Here is a 22,623-nt window from a genome sequence, read left to right on the forward strand (position 1 = left end):
GAAGGCCGTGTGTAAACAGTCGACGGTGGTAGTAAACGTGAATAAAATTTTTACTAAAACGAATTACAATATGGTTAGGAGTCGAACGGTACCGACAGTTTATTACCTTACCACCAACTGGGCGTACAAAAGCTTTTTTAAAGTGGAAATTTAGTGAAATTTGATACAAGTTTCCTGCGTAGGAAGATTTTCAAAATTAGTAATGGCCTAAACGGTGGCAATATGGAAAGGCTAGCCAGCTTATAGTTTAATAGGAATGCAAATTACTAACTTCAGTGCCAGGCTAAACAAAAATACCGAAATTTTAGTATATATTAATTAAAAATATCCAAAAACAGCAGTACAGTTAATTATATTTAGTGCGTTAACTTTGTTTTAACTCGTCTAGTTTTTTAACTAAACTTGCGTTTACATAAAACAGTAAATAGCTTACAACACACATTTACAATTATTTATTTATGTTTAAGCTGTGTTAAATAATATTTACACTGGTTATGTTATAGTAGTACTTATCAGGCTATGCTGGAACTTGCACATGAGGTCCAAAAACTTACTGCCTATGCAGGTACAGTAGATATACTTGTGTTAAAAATACGTTGTTTCTTACGTTTGTATTACTAGAACCATATTACTACTGGTATCAATTTTAAACGACTGTTCTTACCTGTCAGCAATTGCTGCTTTGTTGGGTTATTAAGCTACTAGTGTTACTACGAATTTGTTTAAATAAATACACACAATAATGTGGTACAAAAATTAGTTAAATCAGTAACAATTTTCTTATATTTTTTGGGTGGTTAAATCAATAACAATTTTCTTTATTTAAGGTTTTTAAAAAATACTTAGAACACTAAAACTATTAAAAAACAGCATTATTTTATACTCTAAATTTTTGTAGTAAAAACATTATTAAAAAAAATTTGACACTTAAAAAAATAACAAAAAACATTGATTTAAATATTGTTATATTATCTTAACTTTATTAAACCCATATTTACTATAAAAACTATTCAAAATGTATTTTTTTAGGTTGTAATGCCATCTAACTTGATGGGTAGCAGTCAATCCGTTCAAAAAGCTGCATTTGAAGAAGCATTACACAGCAGTATAGAAACTTCACTACGATCGCATGCTGTCACACCAAGCTCAGTGTTTTCAACTCTTTTTATAAACCTCAGGCCTTCTGGTGCAATTGTAGAAGAAATAGGTAAATTTGTTTTTTAATATTTTTAAAATTAGTTCTCATGTAAATGTATATTTTAATCAAATTATATAAAGTTATTTTTTGTAAACGTCTTTTTTTGGAATATAGGCCTATACAATGATTAATTATTTAGCAATTATATTTAATAATATTCCAAACTACCAAAGGCAACTTAAGACTGGGTTAGGGTAACTGATGTTACTCTATGTTTAGGTCGTGAAGTCAACCGTTTCACATCGAGAATATATGATTGTGAAAAAACATTTGTTTGAAACATGCATTTTAATTTTGGAATATTTTATTAATACAGTTTTATATTAATTTTAAATTTTCGGTTTGTATTTTTTTTTTAGAAGACGTTAAACCAAACGCCGATGAACTCAGCCAAGAAATAACTAAACACAACAAGAAACTACCTCAGAATACATCCTCGCAGGATGCTATACAAGAACCACAACATAATAAAGGTATCACTACATCACAGCATATGACATTTACCACTGCTTATGAATGGTGTATTATTTAGAAGTGCACAGGACGTATTAACAGTCTTCGTGGATAAAAGACAATACTTTAAAACACACCACATCAGGGTATTGTTTAAAGTGCACATGCTTTGTATAGATTTTTAGTTGTATGATAAAATTACAGTCAGCACCGGTAGATTAATTATATTTAATTCCGATTTGTGGTTAGCAAAACAAAACAATTAAAATATTTTTTGCTATTATTAATTAAATTCTTGGTAGTATATTGTTTTTTACTTACATTATTAAACCAAAACTAAAATGATATAAAAAATAAACGGGTATTTTTTATTTAACTTAATTAGTGACACAAAATTAATTGTAAAATATTAAACAGTTTTTATCAAATTTAAGAACAAAAGTTTGAGAACACATACCATATTGAAGAGCTAACAACAATAAATATAACTGTCATAATGTGATTTTACATAATGTTATAATTTTTAAAATTTTATTTTTTAATAAACATATTTTTACTAAAGCATAAAAAAATTATTTTTTTGAATTAAAAATTAAACTTTTTTTAGCGCCTTTAGTACCTTCCTTACCCCCTCTCATACCCTCAAGTCAATTATTAGTGCTACCAAATGTTACAACCCAACAACATAACGTTTCTATGTCACAACCCGCGCTCAGACAACAACTTACGATACCGGAACAACAGCAACTTGAGGTCAGTAGTTTTTTGTTTAAAAATTTTGAAAAATTGTCGTTTTTTTAATTAAAATTTCATATTTTTTGTAGCAAATCAAGCAAGCTAGAGTTGAGCAATTTAAACAATTACAAAGAATCCATGCATGGCAACAAATGCAAAAATCAAGAAGTTTGCCAATTCAACCTCTACCTCCATCTCTTGCTATTGGAGCACCATCTAATTTAAGCAACTCTAGGTAAGTTTTAGTTACAGTTTAAAGCTGTAATTTAGACAACAAAATTTTGGGTTAAATTTTTAATATTAAGGCAATATCACAATCTATATATGAAGTAGCTTAGTGGAGGGTATATGTGCTTGTATGTATGTCCAATTTATAGTCCTACAAAATAAATAAAACTGCTGTTTGTGGTGCGCGGGCAAATTATCGCAGGCAAATATAAGTTGAGAGTTGCGGCCATATTGTGACAATTAAAACGCTGACTGTAGGGTGGGGTATCGACCAGTGTCAAGTTACTAATATATTAAACTGACTAATGCAATCTAAACCTGGGCCAAGAAAAAAAATTGTTTCAAAACTTGTTTATTAGATTTAGAATATATGTAAATTTTTAGCTAAAATGGTAATTGTGTTGTGTATTTCAATGGCACTTTGAAAACTTCAAGCTGTTGTTCTATAATTAGTATTCAAATTATCTAATTGTATTTGTTATATGATCGTTGTGTGCTTTACTAAATTACACGAATCATTACCGATATTTGAAATTGTATTTAAATTTGGAATCGTTTTCAATTTTTAGACCTTCTTTATCTTCTGCTTCTTTTAACGGATTACATTCAAACGGAAATTCAAGATTGCCGAGGTCAAATCTAGATATCAGAGATCGGCAACATGGCATGGGTTTATCTTTGTTAAAAGGTAATTTTAAACAACTTAAAAATATGACTTTCACAAGTTTTGGCACAAATTGTTTATCAAATTGTCTGGTTAAGTAAAAATGTTTAACAATGGACTATTATATGGCAGTAAAATAAAATTGGTTTAGTAAGAAATTGCTGGAATTGATTGATTATTAATTAATTATAGAGATGTATTTTACTTAAATGGTAACTTCTACTTTTATTCACGATAAAAACCTGTTTTTTTTATAATATTTTTTTATTTTGGTTTGTCGCACATTGATAAAAGTAAATAATAAATACGATATACAATACAATTAATATTACAACAATGCGACGGGAAAAAATGACGAAATCAATTTAATGATTTAAAACATGCCAAAAGTAATAATGTTTATACAAAGATTTTAAGTATGTTATGGCATGGTCACCAAACCCAAAATATATTACATTTTCCTAACCAATAATTCGTTGTTTTCAGGACTTTGTAAAGCGGGCAAGGACATTCGTTTAAACACATTAGAACACGATTGTTCATTCATGTTTTCTTTTCCCAACGAGTTTGTTCTTCTAACTGTCCAAACCTCACTTTCTGTTGCTGATAGTTTGATCATTATTGCAATAAACTTGAAATCGTTGCCACCGTTGAACAGCTCTTCACAAGGTAATTTAAAACTTGTGTTAAAATAGTGGTTAAAACACTTTGCTTTACCACATAAGGTTCTGGGTTTAATACCCACCGCTTTTATGCTTTAGGATAGAACAAATTCATGCTAAGCTAGTTACTCATAGACAGGTTAATTTAGTGCAAATATTTTCAATACTACTCAATTCAAAACCGCAAAAAACTGACTCCGAGTTAGAGTTACAAGTGTTAAACTTTGTTTGGTCTTTCAACAAAAAGTCCAAATTTTAGAGCCCCGAGATATCAAATAAATCTTATTTTTGATCCTATTTTTTATTTAAATCTTTAAAAATAAAATTAATTTCATATTTTAAGCTTTGTCAGTTCAATGTGTTGGTTGCGGTGAGAAATCACTTCACACATTCACTCAAGTGATGGATCATATTGGACTCGAACCTCCGATCGATATTAAATCAACTCGACTCAACTCGAGTCAACTTCTCGCACCTCACGCGAGGTTTTATCTTATTCGAGATCCAAAATCGCCACGGCGATTGATACGAGGACCCCCGGTGGTCTGGAATAAACCCGAAGGTAATTCAAAAATTAAAATGTTTTTTAAAATTCAAATAAAATTTCTTTGTTAAAAAAAAATATTTTTTTAGAGAGAAGTAGAGCCGGTGGCCCAATGCCTCGTTTTTCAGGAAATCCCCCACCAAACCCTCATTTTAGGGGTAACAGCCCTTCTACCTCATCCATAATGCCTCCTATGCGACAGCCTAATGTACATGACCCTCATTTCGGCCCAGGAAGGCTAAGGGGACCCGTACCACAATCACCCATGGGGTCGAGCCCATTGATCGGAAAACGGCATCGAATATCTGCAGGTACAAAAAACTTTAAAAAAATGATTGTTTTTAATTTAAATGACAATGCTGACATTAAAAGCATCAATTTATAAATACATATCGGCAGCATGGTGTAGTGGTCAAAACGGCTTTATAACCCAATGTTCTGTGTTTGATTCCCACTGCTCTCATGCTGTAGCGCACTTAAGTAAGGCGTTATAAACGGTATAAACTCCTGCTGAGCCAACACTTTATCAGCAGAATAATTATCGGGCAATTATAATCTATAATATTCCAAACTGCCACAGGCAACTCAAGACTGGGTCGGGGTAACTGATTTTACTCTATGTTTAAGTTGTGAAGTCGACCTTCCCATATCGAGGATAAATAAATATGAAAAAAATATTAACCAAAAAACTAATAAATTGCACAAATTTTATTTCATTTTTACCCCTTTTTTATTAACTTTTATACAGATGAAGTTGTAGTCATTCCTGACGAACAACCTCCAAAACGATATCTGCTTAGCGCTCAACAATCCGAATCAATCCAAATACCTCAAGATTTATCCTCAAAATTAAATCGAAAACCTATTGTAGCGATGTTGTGTCCTCCTACCAATACTTTACCGCAATTTCAAGGCGACGTAGGAAGTATTTTTGCAACAACTCATTTTTCAAACTGCTTTAAGGAGCCATCGATAGCTGTAAGTTTTTAAAAAACTATTTTAAGATTTTTTTATGTTATTTTTTTTAAACTAAATTAAGTTTTTTTTAAATATTTTTAAATGTTATTTTACTTCATTTTTCTTAATTTTCAAATGTGTGGACACAAATGTATGTATTATTAAAGTAATACCTTTACTAAGGCCTTCGAACTGTTGGCATATTACGCCGAATTTTTTTGGTCTTTTTTTAACTTGTTTATTTATTGACTAGCATAATAAATGATGTAAAAATAATGACCTTTTATCACTTCAGTTAATCATTGATTTCAACTTTCAACTTAATTTGTTTACATAACCAATTACATTAACCGAAAAAATTAGGCATAATTCATTAATCAAATTTTAATCAAAATATAAGCGGGATGTCAAAATTTTGTTTTTTAATAAACACACTCGAGTAAAAAAGAAGCAGTTTAATATTAATTACCAACAAACACGGCCAAGAAGAATGTTTACTTTGTAAGATAATAAACTTTTTTATCGTTTTTGTAGGTCAAAAATGAATTGGGTTTGAATGAGAATTATAATGTGCCAAAGGATTTATTATTGTTGGTTACTGTTCAGTATTTACTCACTTTAGGTAAGTTTTTATTTATTTAATTAGCTAAGGCCTGCCTTACAGTCGGGATTTTAATTGTTGTAATATGGTTGCAACTCTTAACTAATATTTGCATATGATAATTTACCCTCGCACCACAAATGGCAGTTTTATTTATTTTGTAGATATAAATTTATAAATTGGGCATACTTGTGAATATTGTCTATTAAGCTTTACCTTATAAATTTTTAAAATAATTTTTTATTTTTATATTTTTTAATTATACAAATCACAGTTTGTACCAAATTGTCGTTTTTTTTGCTCTATATACTCTTGTAATAAGATATAATTCAGTGTACGCCTACATCGTACACTTTCTATTATTTAATTTCCAACACAAATGATTCTGGTCAAGTTTTTTATTTAGTTTAAGTGTAATCAGATATCCCTAATCAAATACACAATGGATTGGCTTCTCACTAAACTACTGGCCTTTTCTATTACAGGTATCTCTTCTATGTTTAACGAACAGGACTTACGCCAAGTGGTGCTTTTAGCCAAACAACAGTACCTACAAAACCCGAGTATTTTTAAGGAAATTAAATTAAAGGGTATATTGCCCATGCTGAAACTGATCGAGGCATCTTCCAATGGCAGAATTGAAATAAATATTAACAATGTAAGTTACTTTTACTTTATTTAAATATTTACAAACCAAATTCCTAAAAATGTGAGATTTTTAACTTTGTAATTTACTAATTTTTTGTTCATTTTCTGACCCTTTTATGCTAAAAAATGCCTAATTTTTTTTTTTAATTTTTGTTAAGTTTTGCTTTTGATAATTATCTTTTAAATTTACATATTTTTAAGTTAATATTTTCCAATATATTTTATTTTAGAAATCAGTTTGCAACGGAATTTCAGAATGTTTAAAGAATTTATTTTACACCAAGTCAGTTTTCCAGGTTACCATATTTATACCGGATAACATCAATGATCAAGTGCATTTTCAACTTATTATTAGTGGTATGTACAAACACAAAATCAAAAAAAATAAATAAATGAGTTAAAATTAATTTAAATGGAAAATCTTCATAACTGTCATAAATTTAAGAGCAGTGAGAATTGAATAAGAGCAGTGAGAATTGAACCCACGACCTCATGTAGTGAAGCCAAGGGTTCTGAATACTATACCATGATCCTTATTGTCTAACATTGATTTTGTAATTTTTTATCTACAAGATTTTGTAACATAGCAATTTTTTAAATAAGTATTTAAATTATTTTGCAATTTTAGCAGCCATAATTAATTATAATTTTTTATTTTAATGTAGATCCTGCAAATTGTCGAAAAGTTTACGAAGATTTGCTGCCATCTAGTGAGCAAATTTTATTGGTAGACCAGGGTTTAATGTCGTTAAATTTCACCCGATTAAGACTCACTCTCTCGGGTAAAGTTCAGTGTTTAAATTTTAAATTTGTGGGTAGTTAATATAAATTCTGTTTAGGTCATTTTTTCAGACATTTTTTATAAAAACTTTGGTTTTAATTTTGATGAACAAATTTCATAACTTGTAAAGTAATATGGGTAAATTTCGGGATTTTGTTTTTAATTTGGTGTAAATTATAATTATATTTCTCAACCGTAAATTTAGAGACCATTTTTTGGGGGGAATTATTTATTTAAATTTTTTTAAATCGTTTTTTAATCAACAGCAATTAGTAAAAAGTGCCCAATGCCAGTGACTCCTGATCACCAATATATTATTCATTCATCTGCTGATTTAAACACAATTAAACCTGTTTGTCCATCTATGAAGAGTTGCCAAAATGATATTGTTACTGACCTCATGTTAAAGGTAAGAAAGAGTTGGTAAAAATAAATATAAATTAAATATTAACAAATCTTTATATAAAGCTTAGTGGATGTATTTTTGTATATATCTTTATAGAGTAACATCAGTTACCCCGACCCAGTCTCAAGTTGCCTGTGGCAGTTTAGGATATAATAGATTATAATTGCCTGATAGTTATACTGCTGATTAAGTGCTGGCTCAGCAGGAGTTCATACTTTTTATAGCGCCTTACTCAAGGGCGCTACAGCATGAGCTCAGTGGGGATTGAACCCACAACCTCATGTGTGGTGTAGCAAGTGTTCTTACCACTACACCACGCTGCCGGTGAACATTCATTTTATAGGATTTAAATAAAACTGCCTTATGTGGTGCGCAGTTAAATTATTGCTGGCATATATTAGTTGAAAGTTGTGACTATAATAATGTATCTAACCAACAAATATATAATACAGGTGTCAACAATATACAGTATGAATTACGATATCTCGAATTTTAATTCACTGCGCTTTATATTTCTTATTTCACCATCTCCAGCATTAATATCACAAACTATCGATGAAATAGAAATATCAGGTATAAAAATTTTTTGTTAATTTTTTTAAGATTACAGTAAAAAAATATTTATTTTTAAATGAAGTTGTTTTTGTATGAAATTTTTCACTAAAACCTGTTTTTTGAGGGTATTTTTTATTAAATACATGGTTTTAATGCGTTAAAATTACTACTATCAGTATTAAATTACTAATTTTAATGTACTATTGTAAAAAACACTGGACATAAAAAATCAAAATAAAAAAAAATAAAAAAAACTTTTAAAAATAAAAAAAAGTTACAATTTATTAATTTTAAAATGTGCTAATTACTGAATACATATATTGTTGGTCTATGGTTTATATATAAAGGTAATGTTGCCACAAGATTTATTATCTTAACTCGTGTATATTGAATTGCATCCCCTTCCTAATTAACTTCAGCGTGGGAGTAATCTTCCATTGTTGCCTGAAATTCTACACCAACCTTTTACCTATAAATAAACTTAACCTATGACCTAGATTCCAACAGAATTTTTATTACCTGTTAAAATAAATTTAAGTAAAATGTTAAAAAATATCAGGGTAATATGATTTTTGTTTATATAAATTTAAAGTTTTGACATTATTTGAAAAAAATTTTTAGGCAAGCGCAGAAAACTTTAACAGAAACTATTTTAGATTTTATTTTTGTGTCAAAATTTGTTATTTTTTTTAGGTTTGTTATCAGATTTGTACAAAACCCATCTTCCAGTTTCTTCCCTTTCTTCTCAGGTTGTTGTTACCATGGAATCATCTTCTACACAGAGGTAACTGTTGTTGTGTTTTTACTGTTAAATGGTGTGCTGTTGTGACGTGTTTAAGCTATTTGTAAAGCCGGCTTAAAGGCAAATAGTGTGGTATTGATGCGTCTCAAACCCGAAACCTTTTAACTCATGGTCCAATGCCATGACTGTGATATTTTTTTTTATTTTGGTTTTTCGCACATTGATAAAAGTAAATAATAAATACGATATACAATTAATATTACAACAATGCGACGGGAAAAAATGACAAAATAAATTTAATGATTTAAAACATGCCAAAAGTAATAATGTTTACATAAAGATTTTAAGTATGTTATGGCATGGTGATAATACATTACCAGAATAGATATGGTTTACAACTAAGTGCAACTATATAATAGAGAGCTTAATAAACTACATGTTTAATTTAAAGGCCTTTAAAATAAAGAAATGACACTTGTGAAGTGTGGGTAAATTACCATGAGCAAATGTTAGTTACAACTTTAACACAAAGAAAATGCAGTTTATAAGGCATGCACTAAATTAGTTATTTTCTAACGCTGGTATCGCAAATGATAATTTGATAAATAATGTTTTTTTTTTCTATGGATTATAAAGATATCTTAATGCTGAATTTATTATATGTTGTCTGGTACTTTTATGTAAAAATTTATTTTGGATTTTTTTTTATAAATTGAAATATTTTTAGATTAATGTCAATGTGCAAGCAGTGGGAAGATTCAAACACTTTACTCGTACTTGTTCAACTTGATGCACATTCTAATCTTAACAGGTAAAAACATGATTTTAATGTTAATACTTCATTTTCAAAAAGGTATTCTGTTGCTCTAACCTTTTTTTTATTTATTTATTTACTCTTGATGTGGTAAAGTCGAATGCGCGACCTAAACATAAAGTAACATTAGTTACTCCGACCCAGTCTCAAGTTGCCTTTGGTAGTTTGGGATATTATAGATTATAATTGTTTGATAATTAAGCTGCTGATTAAATGCTGGCTTAGCAGAAGCTCATACTGTTACTTAAGGGTGCTACAGCATGAGAACAGAGGAAATTAAGCCAAGAACTTCATGTTGTAAAGCCAAGTGTTCTATTACTACACCCCATACTGTCAGGGTCAATAGTAAACTTAAATAATACAATGTTTATCTTAATTTTTTATGATTTTGAAATTTTGTTTGTAGTCTTGAGGCCAGTCAATTTTTCAATGACGAAAACATCCAAAACTCAAGAAATATTTTACTGATTCAATGTTCAAATTCGCCATATTCCTTATTAACCAATCATTCCAACATTCCCTCAAATAATTGCAGTTATTTTAGCAATGCCTTAACTGTAAGTATATATTATTTTCTAATTTTAAATTTAGTGCAAGCTTAATCATAAAGATTTTTTGTACATATCTTTATCCTCGATGTGGGAAGGTCGAATGCGCGACCTAAACATAAAGTAACATTTGTTACCCCGACCCAATCTCGAGTTGCCTGTGGCAGTTTGGGATATTATAGAGACTCTAATTGCTCTGCAATTTTGCTGCTGATTAAGTGCTGGCTCAGCAGGAGTTTATACCCTTTATACGCCTTACTCAAGGCCGCTACAGCATGAGAGCAGTGGGGATTAAACCCACGACGCAAGTGTTCTTACCACTACACCACACTGATATTTATAATGCAAACTTAGCAATTAGTCTATTTTTACTAATTGATTTCGACCTAAAAGTAAATATAAGTAATGCCTCTTTAAAAAAGGGCTGCATTTGGAATCGAACTCAGGACTTCATGATATGGTCTGAGTGACCAACCACTATTATTTTGAATGTTTATAACAATTCGAAAAAATTTTAATATTTTTTAATTTTTTTTTAGACCTCGTCTTGTTTATTGCATTACTCCAACATAAACCCATGCCCCATTTCTACCTCAGTAATATACGATCCACTTTATGAAAACTTTAAAACTAAACTACTACAACAGTAAGTGTACAAAAATTTTTTTTTTGTATATATCTTTATTCTTGATGTTAGAAGGTTGACTTCACGGCCTATACATAAAGTAACATACTCCGACCCAGTCTTAAGTTGCCTTTGGTAGTTCAGGATATTATATTGATTATATTTGCCCGATAATAAAGCTGCTGATTAAGTGATGGCTTAGCAGGAGTTTATATCGTTTATAGTGCTTTACTCAATGGCGCTACAGAATGATAGCAGTGGGGATTGAACCCACGACCTCATATGTGTGGTAGAGCAAGTGTTCTTATCACTACACCATGCTGCCAGTCATATTTTTGTTAAAATTAAAATTAAAAAATAATTGTTATTTAAAATTAAAAATCTTAATTTTTTGTTTTTAGGAATTATATGTTACATACCTCTTTGATAGTAAATGAAATAATAACTCAACAATATATTACCTCCATGATATTGTCATGTGCCACTAACAATAATAAAATGGTACTCGAGCGGAAATTTAAAGATGTCATGTCACCTGTTGTGCTCAAAATAATGGAGGTAATAAAAATTTTTTGTTTTTAATAAACATTAAAACCTTGAGTAAACCGCTATAAATGCTATAAACTGATGCTGAGCCAACACTTAATCAGCAGCTTAAATGGTAAACCGACAGCTTGGTGTAGTGGTAAGAACACTTGCCACACCACACATTAGGTTGTGGGTTTAATCCACACTGATCTCATGCCGTAGCGCCCTTGAGTACGGCGCTATAAACGGTATGAACTCCTGCTGAGCCAGCACTTAATCAGCAGTATAATTATCTGGCAATTATAATCTATAATATCCCAAACTGCCACAGGCAACTCGAGACTGGGTCAGGGTAACAAATGTTACTTTATGTTTAGGTCATGAAGTCAATCTTTCCACATCAGGGATAAATAAATGTAAAATAAATTAGAAATTATGATAAATTTTAATTTTTTTTTAATTTTTAATAGGACTTAATCAAGTCTTCCCAGAACCAAGGTATTATGGTGATTGTAAGAATTAATTCCTCACGACTAGCGAGTCGGTTTTATGATGCTATCAATCAAATACAAGAAGAACTCAACCTTCAACAAACTTTTGAAGTAATTTTATAATAATTTTAAAATATTTCAAAGATTAAGAAAAATTATTGTGAATTATTTTTAATATAGAAGTGTTTTTAATGTTGGTGTATTTTTATTTAAAACTATCTTAAGTTTATGTTAATTTTAAAATTGTTTTTTTTACAGCTTATACTTTATGGAGATTCTATACCGGATATTACAATGTCTGATTACTTTCTACAACTATTACAGGTTAGTTTTTATATTTAAATCAACTTTAGGTATCTCTTCAATATAGAACTTATGCTAATTTTAGGTTAACTATAGCTCAATTTTTTTTAATTTTTGAAACCCCTTTTTTACTTATAATTTTTAGTTTAATTTTTTTTTTTTTTTTCAATTTTGTTTTAAATAATTTTTAGGAAAAGAAAGGTAATGATTGGCTCCCATCAAGATTATGTCATCTCTCAACAATTCCATGTTTAGTTGTTTATGAGGGTGAAGATATTATATCACAAGACCTACCTAGGTAATTTAATCCCACATATCATAGCTTAGTATACTATATATACATACATGGGCCATGTTCAATTTAAAGGCCTACAAAATAAATTAAACTGCCATTTGTGGTGCATGGGTAAATTATTGCAGGCAAATATTTGTTGAGAGTTGCAACCATATTACAACAATTTAAAATGCTGACCTTAGAGCAGGCTATTGATTTGTATATTAAATTATATTTAAACTTGCCTTTTTATTAATTTTATTTTACATTCTAACCGGCAGCGTAGTGTAGTGGTAAGAACACTTGCTACACCACACATAAATCATGGGTTCAATCCCCACTGATCTCAAGCTGTAGCATCCTTGAGTAAGGCACTATAACTGGTACAAACTCCTGCTAAGCCAGCAGTTAATCAACAGCTTAATTATCGGGCAATTATAATCTATAATATCCCAAACTGCCACAGGCAACTTGAGACTGGGTCGGAGTAGCTGATATTATTCTATGTTTAAATCGCGCATTCGACCTTCCCACATTGAGGATAAAGATATATACAAAAAAAGTATTTTTTGAATATTTTTAGCTCATTGAGATACGTTGATTTGCGAATGTCGTTAGACGGTTGCGGAAAACATTTTCGGTCGAAAATTGACCAAGAAATGTCGCTTGCTACTTCATGTTGTATCGAGGATAAATCAAATACTTCGATAAAATCAGAAAAACTGCCGTCAGATGACGAAAGTTCTCTTACTGTTGTTGAATCAGATGGTTAGTATACTAGATTAAATTTTTTTTTTTAATTTTTAAACAAATTTTTGACGGTTTAAAACACAAAACCATCTGATTTAAATTTTAATTTTGTTTTTAGATGATAGCAAACCTTCTAAAATGGAAATTTCTAAAAATAACGACATTTGGAAAACAGAAAATTCAGATAACTTAAATGGGTAAACACTTTTTGAATTAATTTTTTTTATTTATTTTTTTTTGGAATTAATTTTTTATGTATTAAATTATTTGTTTGTAGAAATAAGACAACATCGCAAAAACATGATTTCTTAAGTCTGGCCATGCAAGAAGCCAATCTAACTTCAGCAGCAAAAGGTTAAAAAATTAAAAAAAAAAAATTAAAGACAAAAAAATATCTAACATAAATATTTTTTGTATAAATTAATTTTTAAATTTTGTTTTGTTTTGTAGAATCATCCAAAAATAAGGGATATAAATTTGAGCATAATTCTCCGACTGTTTTGGTTCCAGCAGATATCTACAACATGCTCCAAAAAGATTTAAATGTAGGTTAAATACTTTAAATTAATATTATTTAAATGAAGTTTATAATACCGGCAGCGTGGTGTAGTGGTAAGAACACTTGCTACACCACACATGAGGTCGTGGGTTCAATCTCCACTGATCTCATGCTGTAGCAGTCTTAGGTAAGGCGCTATAAACAGTATGAACTCCTGCTGAGCCAGCACTTAATCAGCAGTATAATTATCGGGCAATTATAGTCTCTATAAAATCCCAAACTGCCAAAGGCAACTTGAGACTGGGTCGGAGTAACTGATGTTACTCTATGTTTAAGTTGCGCATTCGACTTTCCCACATTGAGGATAAAGATATATACCAAAAAAATAGGATTCCAATACAAAGGCTTTTACTGTTATTAAGTCAAACGCCTAATACAATGTCATGACATTTCAAAATATTTTTTTTGTAATATTTAGTTCGTATAATATATTTAAATTAATAAATTGTATTTAAATTTATTAAAATTTTTTATTTTAGTAAATTATTGATGTTATTTAATTTTTAACACTTATGATTTTTTATCAAATGATCTTTAAAAATTAAAAAAAAAAACATTTTTTTTGCAAAATAATTTTTTTTTATTAGTGTCAAACTACTTTAACAAATCTTGACCCGGATCCCAGGGTCAAATGGGTGGACCCCCTTCATCCCCATCTTAACCCAACTAACCCCCAAGAAACCACCTCATACTACAAGTGAGTAAAACTTTTTATTTTTTTTCGTATTTTTTTAATATTTTTTATTTTTTTAAATATTCTTTAAAAATTATTTTAATTTTTTTTTGATCGATTTTAATTTTTTTTTAAATTTTTTCTAATATTTTAATTTTTTTTTTAGAAAATGGACAACTACTTCCCCCTTGAACCCTGACCACCAAGCCCCGAACAATAAAACCCACAATAGAAGAATATTATTAACTCATCCTCCTAATATTAATACTGCGAATATTTGCTGTCAATTTCTACAACAATTACACAAGTACATTTAATATTAATTATTTTTTTTTATTTATTCTTAATTTAAAAAGTTTAACTTTACACTCTTAACATAGAATTATATTTTTTATCTTAATCTAATTTTAAGATGACTAAAGCAGTTTGGGATATTGTTGCGAATGCTGACTGATATTTGATTTACCGGCAGCATGGTGTAGTGGTAAGAACACTTGCTACACCACTATGAGGTCGTGGGTTTAATCCCCACTGCTCTCATGCTGTAGCGCCCTTGAGTAAGGCGCTATAAACAGTATGAACTCCTGCTGAGCCAGCACTTAATCAGCAGCATAATTACCGGGCAATTATAATCTATAGTATCCCAAACTGCCACAGGCAACTCGAGACTGGGTCGGAGTAACTGATGTTACTCTATGTTAAGGTCGCCCATTCAACCTTCCCACATTAAGGATAAAGATATATACAAAAAAAAATCTTATTATTGATTTCAAGTTAAGCAGGGGTTTGTGACTTTTATAGCACCTTTTTCAACATGACTATGACTTGAAAACAGTGGTGATCGAACCAAAGACCTCATTTTGTGAAGGCACTATACTATGCTGGCAGTCTACTGTTTGTTATTATGCATGTTAATTTGAATTATATTATTTTTTTTTATGTTTTTTAGAAAACTTCAAAGAATGATGGAGATCGAGGTTTACAATGATGAAGAAGATATTAATTTGGTGAATATTATTTTATTCTATTTATTTTTCATTTATATGAAAAGAAAATTGAAAAACTTTACCTTACAATATATGCCTGCATTGGGAATCGAACTTAAATCTTAAGATACAATGTTTAATGTTTATTTTTTCTACTCTATGGCACTATCATAGTACTGAGTAAATGTAATTGTATTTAATATTTTTCCTATTTGTTTTTAGTATCACGAGCATACAGACCTAATACTTCAGTTAGATCATCCACATAGAAGAAACAGAAGTCAGATCGTTAACTCTTGTCCAGATTCTATTCTACTCAATATCAAAGACGGTAATTTTCTTGTTTTTTTTACAAAAATTTGATATACAAATTCCTATTTTTTTTGTGATTTTTTAAATACATTTTTTACTTAAAAATTTTGTGTTTTTTTTAATTAGGCAAAGATACCAGAAAAATAACAACCAGAGTTAGTTTAAAGAACGATGTTACAACATTCCGAAATTCTAATCAACAAGAAGTATGTAAATCTTATAAAAAAATTATTTACCAAAAAAAGCAAAAATTTTAAATAACTTAGTTACCAAATTTTTAATTTCAATTTGGTATTATTACCTTAATCTAATTAATAAAAAAAAAAAAAATTGTATTGGAATACTATTAAAAAATTTTTTTGGTTTTTATAATATCATTTTTTTGGCAGGGTCTATCTCCACCTAAAAAAGCAGAACTCAGAAGTGTTAGTTTTCTTAACACAGAGCATTCAGAGTTAATATTTCAGTTCAGTATACCAGAAAAATATCAGGATCGATTTGTGTTTGATCAACTTCAAGATGGAGTTACTATCATCAAAAATCTTAAACTATCATCACAGGTAAGAAATTGGTTTTATTTTGTTAATATGCAAAGCTAGTGCTGTTTACAAATTGGTAAAAAAAATGACACAAGTATTTGGGTAGACATGGTTACAACAGGTCCTGGGTTTGTTTCCCACTGCTTCCATGTTGTAGTGCCTTTGTGTAAGATGCTATAAATGATAACTTAATAATATTATCCAAAACTGCCAAACTTAACTTGAGACTGGGTAAATAAAAATGACCGGCAGCATGGTGTATTGGTCAAAACACTTGGGTTAACTACTTAAGGTCTTGGTTTCAATCCCCACTGCTGTCATGTTGTAGCGCTCTTGAGTTAGGTGCTATAAGCGGTATAAACCTCTGCTGAGCCAACACTTAATCAGCAGCTTAATTATCAGACAATTATTATCTATATAATATCCCAAACTGACAAATTCAACTTGAGACAGGGTCAGGGTAACAAATGTTACTCTTTGTTAAGACTGTGAAGTTCCCTTCCCACATTTATAAAAGTAATATACAAAATAATTTAAAAATTATTTTTACAGACTGACAGAAGTATTAGAAGCACCATCATCAGCTTTGGTATTTATGGGCTAACAGAGGGATTATACAACTTTAGAAACACTCTAAATTCTGCATCTGCCTTACACAACATACCACTTCATATAGTAGTAGTTAAACAGAAAGATTATAAAGAATATGAAACAATCCTAGCTGATACTCATTTGCTGATTGCTCTGCCTAAAGAATTTGATGACTTAGGAGAAGGTAGGGAAAAGATTTTTTTAGATTTTAAGTTAAATTTTACTATCACAATTTATTTACGTTATTATATATGAATTTATCCTTGATTTGAAAAGGTTGATTTTATGACCTAAACATAGTAACATCAGTTACCCCAATCCAGTCTCGAGTTGCCTGTGGCAGTTTGGGATATTCTAGAGATTATACTTGCCTAATAATTATGCTGCTGATTAAGTGTTGGCTCAGCAGGGGTAAATACCGTTTATAGCGCCTTACTCAAGTGCGCTACAGCATAAGAGCAGTAAGGATTAAACTCAGGACCTCATGATGTGAAGCCAAGTGTTCTTACCACTACTTCACACTGAATTTTAATCATTTAATAGTAAAAAAATATTAACAATTTATTTTTCCTTAATCAGGTTCTATGAAATATGTGGTCCAATCAATTCTTTTACATTTTTACGACATTGAAGCTCGAACACAAGATGACATCGTGTGGCCGTTTGTTTTGTTTATCAATGATAATTGTGTGTCGTGGTCGCAGTGGGACAATTCAATGGATTATAACCAAAAGTAAGTGGAAAAATAAAAATAAAATAAAACTTTTTTTTTTAAAACTGGCAGTTTGGTGCAGTGACAAAATCATTACATGGGGTTGGGGGTTTAATCCCCACTGATCTCGTGCTGTAGCGCCCTTGAGTAAGGCACTCTAAACGGTATAAACTCCTGCTGAGCCAGCACTTAATCAGCAGTATAATTATCGGGCAATTAAAATCTATAATATCCCAAACTGGCAAAGGCAACTCGAGACTGTGTCGGGGTAACTGATGTTACTCTATGTTTAAGTCACGCATTCGACTTTCTAACATCTTTATCCTCAATGTTTAGGTCGTGAATTCGACCTTTCCGCACATTAAGGATAACTAAATACATAAAATGGGCAAAATTTTAAAATTTTTGTTTTATTTTTAGTGAGAGTGAGGAAAGTTGGTCTGAAGTTAGTTTGTTTGATGTTATGGAGAACATGGAATCAAGTATCAACAACGACATGGCTGTGGTGGGATTCAAACCATGGACCTCTAGTCCTACACCACCAACTAGTCAACTACTAACTAACAGGGTAAGAAAATAAAATTTTTATCATGCAAAAAAATAAAAAACAATTTAACTTTTAATATTTATTTTTTTGTATATATTTTTATCCTCGCGATCTAAACATAGAGTAACATCAGTTACTCCGACCCAGTCTCGAGTTGCCTTTGCTAGTTTGGGATATTATAGATTATAATTGCCCTATAATAGACTTAGCAGGAGTTTCTACCATTTATAGCGTCTTACTCTTGGGCGCTACAGCATGAGAGCAGTGGGGATTAAACACATGACCTCATGGTGGTGTAGCAAGTGTTCTTACCACTACACCATGCTGCCGGTTGACATAAAATCTGTCTTAAATTTTTCTTATTATAAAGTTGTCATAATATTTTATTTCCTTTTTATTTTTTTTTAACATTTTTATTACTTTATGTTTTTATTATTTTAGATGACAAGGGAGGATAACTACTTTAGTGGAAAATTATCGGAATCTTTTTATTTTGTCAATCTAGCTCTTTGTGATAGTATCAAGTTTGTATACAACAGGTAATTATTTAATTATATTATTTTGTTTTTTAAAATATATTTATGATGGTATCTTCCTATATTACCTCAAACTTTTTTGTTGAATGAACAATATTCCCAAAATTACAATTTTAAAAACACTTTTGCCAAATTTCAGTTAAATTTTTTTGGGTAAAATAAAGGGGCATATTTTAAAGGACGGTAAGGGTAAAAGGGGTACCTAAAAATATCGTATTGGTAGTAAAATTGGGATTTTAAACAACAGTTAACTATTTATCCTTGATATTAAAAGGTTGACTCTACAGCCTAAACATAGAGCAACATTTCTATATTAAACCAAAAACTCTTTTTGATAATGTTATGTATAATCCAGTATACCTATTTTAATCCAACTTTTTTTATTTTTAGATTCACTGATGTAGATTTAGATTGGTCATTAAGAGTTGCATCTCATGGTTTACAAATTATTAGGATTGAGAATATAATTGTTGCCACTAAAGCTGTTGAAGATGTTAACATGACAGAGATTAATAAACAGTAAATATATTTTTTTTATTTCTAAAATCTGATTTAAATAAAGGCTATAACTAAAACTTTTTTTTATATTTATTTATCCTCGATGTGGGAAGGTCGAATGCGCGACTTAAACATAGAGTAACATCAGTTACCCCAACCTAGTCTCGAGTTGCCTGTGGCAGTTTGGGATATTATATAGATTATAATTGCCCGATAATTAAGCTGCTGATTAAGTGCTGGCTCAGCAGGAGTTCATACTATTTATAGCGCCTTAGTTGGGGTTGCTACAGCATGGAAGAAGTGGGGATCGAACCCAGGACTAAAATATATATAGTGATTTTTTTTGTCCGAAAAAATTTTAATTTGTATTTTTTTAATTAATTTTTATCGTTATTTTTTTAAATAGTTCAAGCAAGTTGGTTATAAGTGCTGACAGTGATTTTACGCCTCTACCTTTCCACCCATGCTTGCTACTCGAGAAATACTTCTCGTTAAACGCGGAAGTCGTTTTCCCACGCTCGAAATCGGCTCCCACGCACCCGGTATTATGTTTGGATCACTACATGTCACATGGAACTCAGGTTTGTTGTTTGACCTTTTGACTCCTTATTAAGATATTTTATTCCTGGTTTAATTTAAGCATGGCAACAGCGTTAAGATATATTTTAATTCTACGTGTAAAAACTAATTATGCTTTGTTTTAAACCATGTGTAAAAAAGTAAAACCATGTGTAAAAAAATATAAAACCATGTGTAAAAATGTATAAAACTATGTGTAAAAATATATAAAACCATGTGAAAAAATGTATAAAACCATGTGAAAAAATGTATAAAACCATGTGTAAAAATGTATAAAACCATGTGTAAAACTATATATAACCATGCGAAAAAAGAAAAACCATGTGTAAAAATATATAAAACCATGTGTAAAAATATAAAAAACCATGTGTAAAAATATTTAAAACCATGTGTAAAAATATATAAAACCATGTGTAAAAATGTATAAATCCATGGGTAAAAATGTAAAATAACTATGGCATGTTTCAAACCATGAATTAGGTTTTATTATTTTTTTCATTGTATTATTATTCTGTCAATTGTACACCTTAGTTTGTAGTCCTTACTAGTGTATTAACAGGAATAAATATCACAAGTATATCGTTAAATTTTAATCTATTTTTATATTTTTTTTCATATTAGATTTGTGTTGAGTTTGTAAGCAGTCAAGCAAATGCTTCAGATTGGAGTTGTGAAGTGAATAAAGAATATGGAGGTCTCATGTTGTATTGCCCAACCTCACAAGTTAAACCTGAGTTTCTACAACAATTTCGATTTATAGAAGGTATTTTCGTTTATTCTAGATATGTAAAATTAGACTTCACGACCTAAACATAGAGTAACACCAGTTACCCCGACACAGTCTCAAGTTGCCTGTGGCAGTTTGAGATATTATTGATTATAATTACACGATAATTAAGCTGCTGATTAAGTATTGGCATGAGTTCATACCAATTATAGCGCCTTACTTAAGGGCTCTACAGCATGAGAGCAGTGGGAATCAAACCCTAGACCTCATGTAGTAAAGCCAAGTGTTCTAACCACTACACCATGCTGCCTATATCTGTTTTTGCCTGCTTCAAATTAACGAAAACACGTAATTGTTACGTCACAGATGCTACTGTATGTGTTGTTGGTACCGACCGAAGCTCATTACGTCACACGATCGTTAAACTCAATCTCGAGGTCACGTGGCACTTTCGACTAACTGACGAATTTCAAACGGCAAATCTCAACACGCTATACGGCGCTCGAGTGCGGCCGATGTACTTTTTGACCGGGATCAAGAAAAAGTAAATTTTTGAATGGTCGTTGTTCGGATTCGAACCTGAAACCTTAAGTATAGCTTTTTTACACCTTTCTTCTTTTTATCCACATGCTAAAATAAGCTTCCCTTAACCTGGATTTGCTACTTGAAGTCACTTTTTTATTCTTAGTTAAATGTGGTCCATTTTTTTTCAATTTACATTCTAAAAACTTGAAAAAAATGTTTTTTTTTGTGTAAATTGGCCCAAACTGTTGTTTTATATGCAGCTTTTAACCTCAATCATGTCTTAGTGAGCAACAATGACTTCATTGTTACGTAACAAACACAGCATTGTGACCAGCTTTTTATTTTTGACTAACTTTTTATTTCTTCAAAAACGCGAAATTTCAGGAAAAATAATTCTTCAATATTTTTATTAGTTTTTTTTATTTGAAATAACTTCTTCAAGGAAAAATTAATGTTCCTGTAGGTTTAAACGCTTTCTAAATATTGTAAAAACATTCATTTGTATATTTCTCATATTGTTATCCTACCCTCAGTTATCCTAACCCTACAAAGAAGACGATTTTTTTGTACTAAACCAATTTGTAAATAGTGCTTTCAGCTGACGTCGATACAGATTTTTGTACTAAAACCTAAAGACCTCAGCTCTTTGTTTTTTTTCTTCCAAATCACCTTACCGCCTTATACTTCGTTGTACTATATATATATATATTTACTAACGTCTCAACTAACACCCGGCCGAAGCGACTTTTCTTCGTCCATTTTCAATCGTACTTGGATGCAACAGCTTGAATTAATAATATTCACCTACCTCAAGCGCATATATGCGTATGTGTTAAATGCGACTTTTTTTGTTTTTCTTATAGTTTGTGTTTTTTTACTCAGGATATTTTTGCGCCCGTGACAACCGATTTTAGTTTTTGTATTTTTTTTTCGGTGTTTTATTTTATTTCGGTTTTTTGTTTGACTTGAAAAGGAAAAGTAAAACAATGTTATTAATATCACAGTTTTTTAAATCCTAAAAGAAATATAGCATAGAGATACAAGTTTTCTTTTAAAATTGGGATAGTTTGACCCTTTAAAACCATGTCCCTTACCTTCTTCTGTTTTAATTTGGTAATAGAAGTATTTTAAAAAGGTACTGCTTAGCTTGATATCTTCTTTAAAATAAGGCTAAGAAGGCTATTAAAAACCATGTCTAAGCCGCCTTAATTTTTCTAATAAAACTCCTTTAAAACTAATACGAATGCGCCGATAATTATGCTGCTGATAAAGTGCTTGCTTAGCTGGAGTTTATAGCGCCTTACTCAAGGGCGATATAGCATAAGAGCAATG

At 30.4% G+C, this 22,623-nt stretch overlaps 1 protein-coding gene across 2 annotated transcripts; it reads left to right on the top strand.

The window, feature by feature from the left end:
• Positions 1 to 472: 472 nt before the first annotated feature.
• On the top strand, positions 473 to 22,230 carry LOC145749627 (GREB1-like protein). 2 transcript variants are annotated; one of them, XM_082565449.1, is made up of 42 exons: positions 473 to 565; positions 1,030 to 1,207; positions 1,558 to 1,671; positions 2,259 to 2,404; positions 2,476 to 2,621; positions 3,184 to 3,302; positions 3,765 to 3,947; positions 4,284 to 4,502; positions 4,574 to 4,795; positions 5,233 to 5,462; positions 5,976 to 6,063; positions 6,528 to 6,700; positions 6,921 to 7,047; positions 7,356 to 7,472; positions 7,738 to 7,880; positions 8,330 to 8,450; positions 9,126 to 9,216; positions 9,902 to 9,985; positions 10,395 to 10,545; positions 11,076 to 11,182; positions 11,563 to 11,719; positions 12,160 to 12,291; positions 12,439 to 12,504; positions 12,675 to 12,781; positions 13,341 to 13,525; positions 13,626 to 13,704; positions 13,785 to 13,861; positions 13,958 to 14,052; positions 14,654 to 14,763; positions 14,906 to 15,046; positions 15,689 to 15,746; positions 15,948 to 16,056; positions 16,164 to 16,243; positions 16,427 to 16,597; positions 17,129 to 17,351; positions 17,747 to 17,900; positions 18,300 to 18,447; positions 18,868 to 18,965; positions 19,353 to 19,481; positions 19,867 to 20,041; positions 20,661 to 20,802; positions 21,133 to 22,230. In XM_082565449.1, the coding sequence occupies exons 1-42, from the start codon at positions 536 to 538 to the stop codon at positions 21,312 to 21,314; spliced, it is 5,607 nt and encodes a 1,868-aa protein (XP_082421575.1). In that variant the 5' UTR covers positions 473 to 535; the 3' UTR covers positions 21,315 to 22,230. The 2 variants fall into 2 exon arrangements, with proteins under 2 accessions (XP_082421575.1, XP_082421576.1); XM_082565450.1 differs by having other exon boundaries at positions 1,561 to 1,671.
• The last annotated feature ends 393 nt before the right edge of the window (positions 22,231 to 22,623 follow it).

This window comes from Corella eumyota, chromosome 4 (genome assembly GCF_963082875.1).
Source record: "Corella eumyota chromosome 4, kaCorEumy4.1, whole genome shotgun sequence".
In the NCBI taxonomy this organism is placed as follows: Eukaryota; Metazoa; Chordata; class Ascidiacea; order Phlebobranchia; family Corellidae; genus Corella; species Corella eumyota.

Coding starts and splice junctions, on each gene's coding strand:
- LOC145749627 (XM_082565449.1), top strand. CDS start 536: ATGAGGTCCAAAAACTTACTGCCTATGCAG. Junction 12,505..12,674: donor ACTTTCTACAACTATTACAG/GTTAGTTTTTAT, acceptor AATAATTTTTAG/GAAAAGAAAGGTAATGATTG. Junction 14,764..14,905: donor GAAACCACCTCATACTACAA/GTGAGTAAAACT, acceptor TTTTTTTTTTAG/AAAATGGACAACTACTTCCC.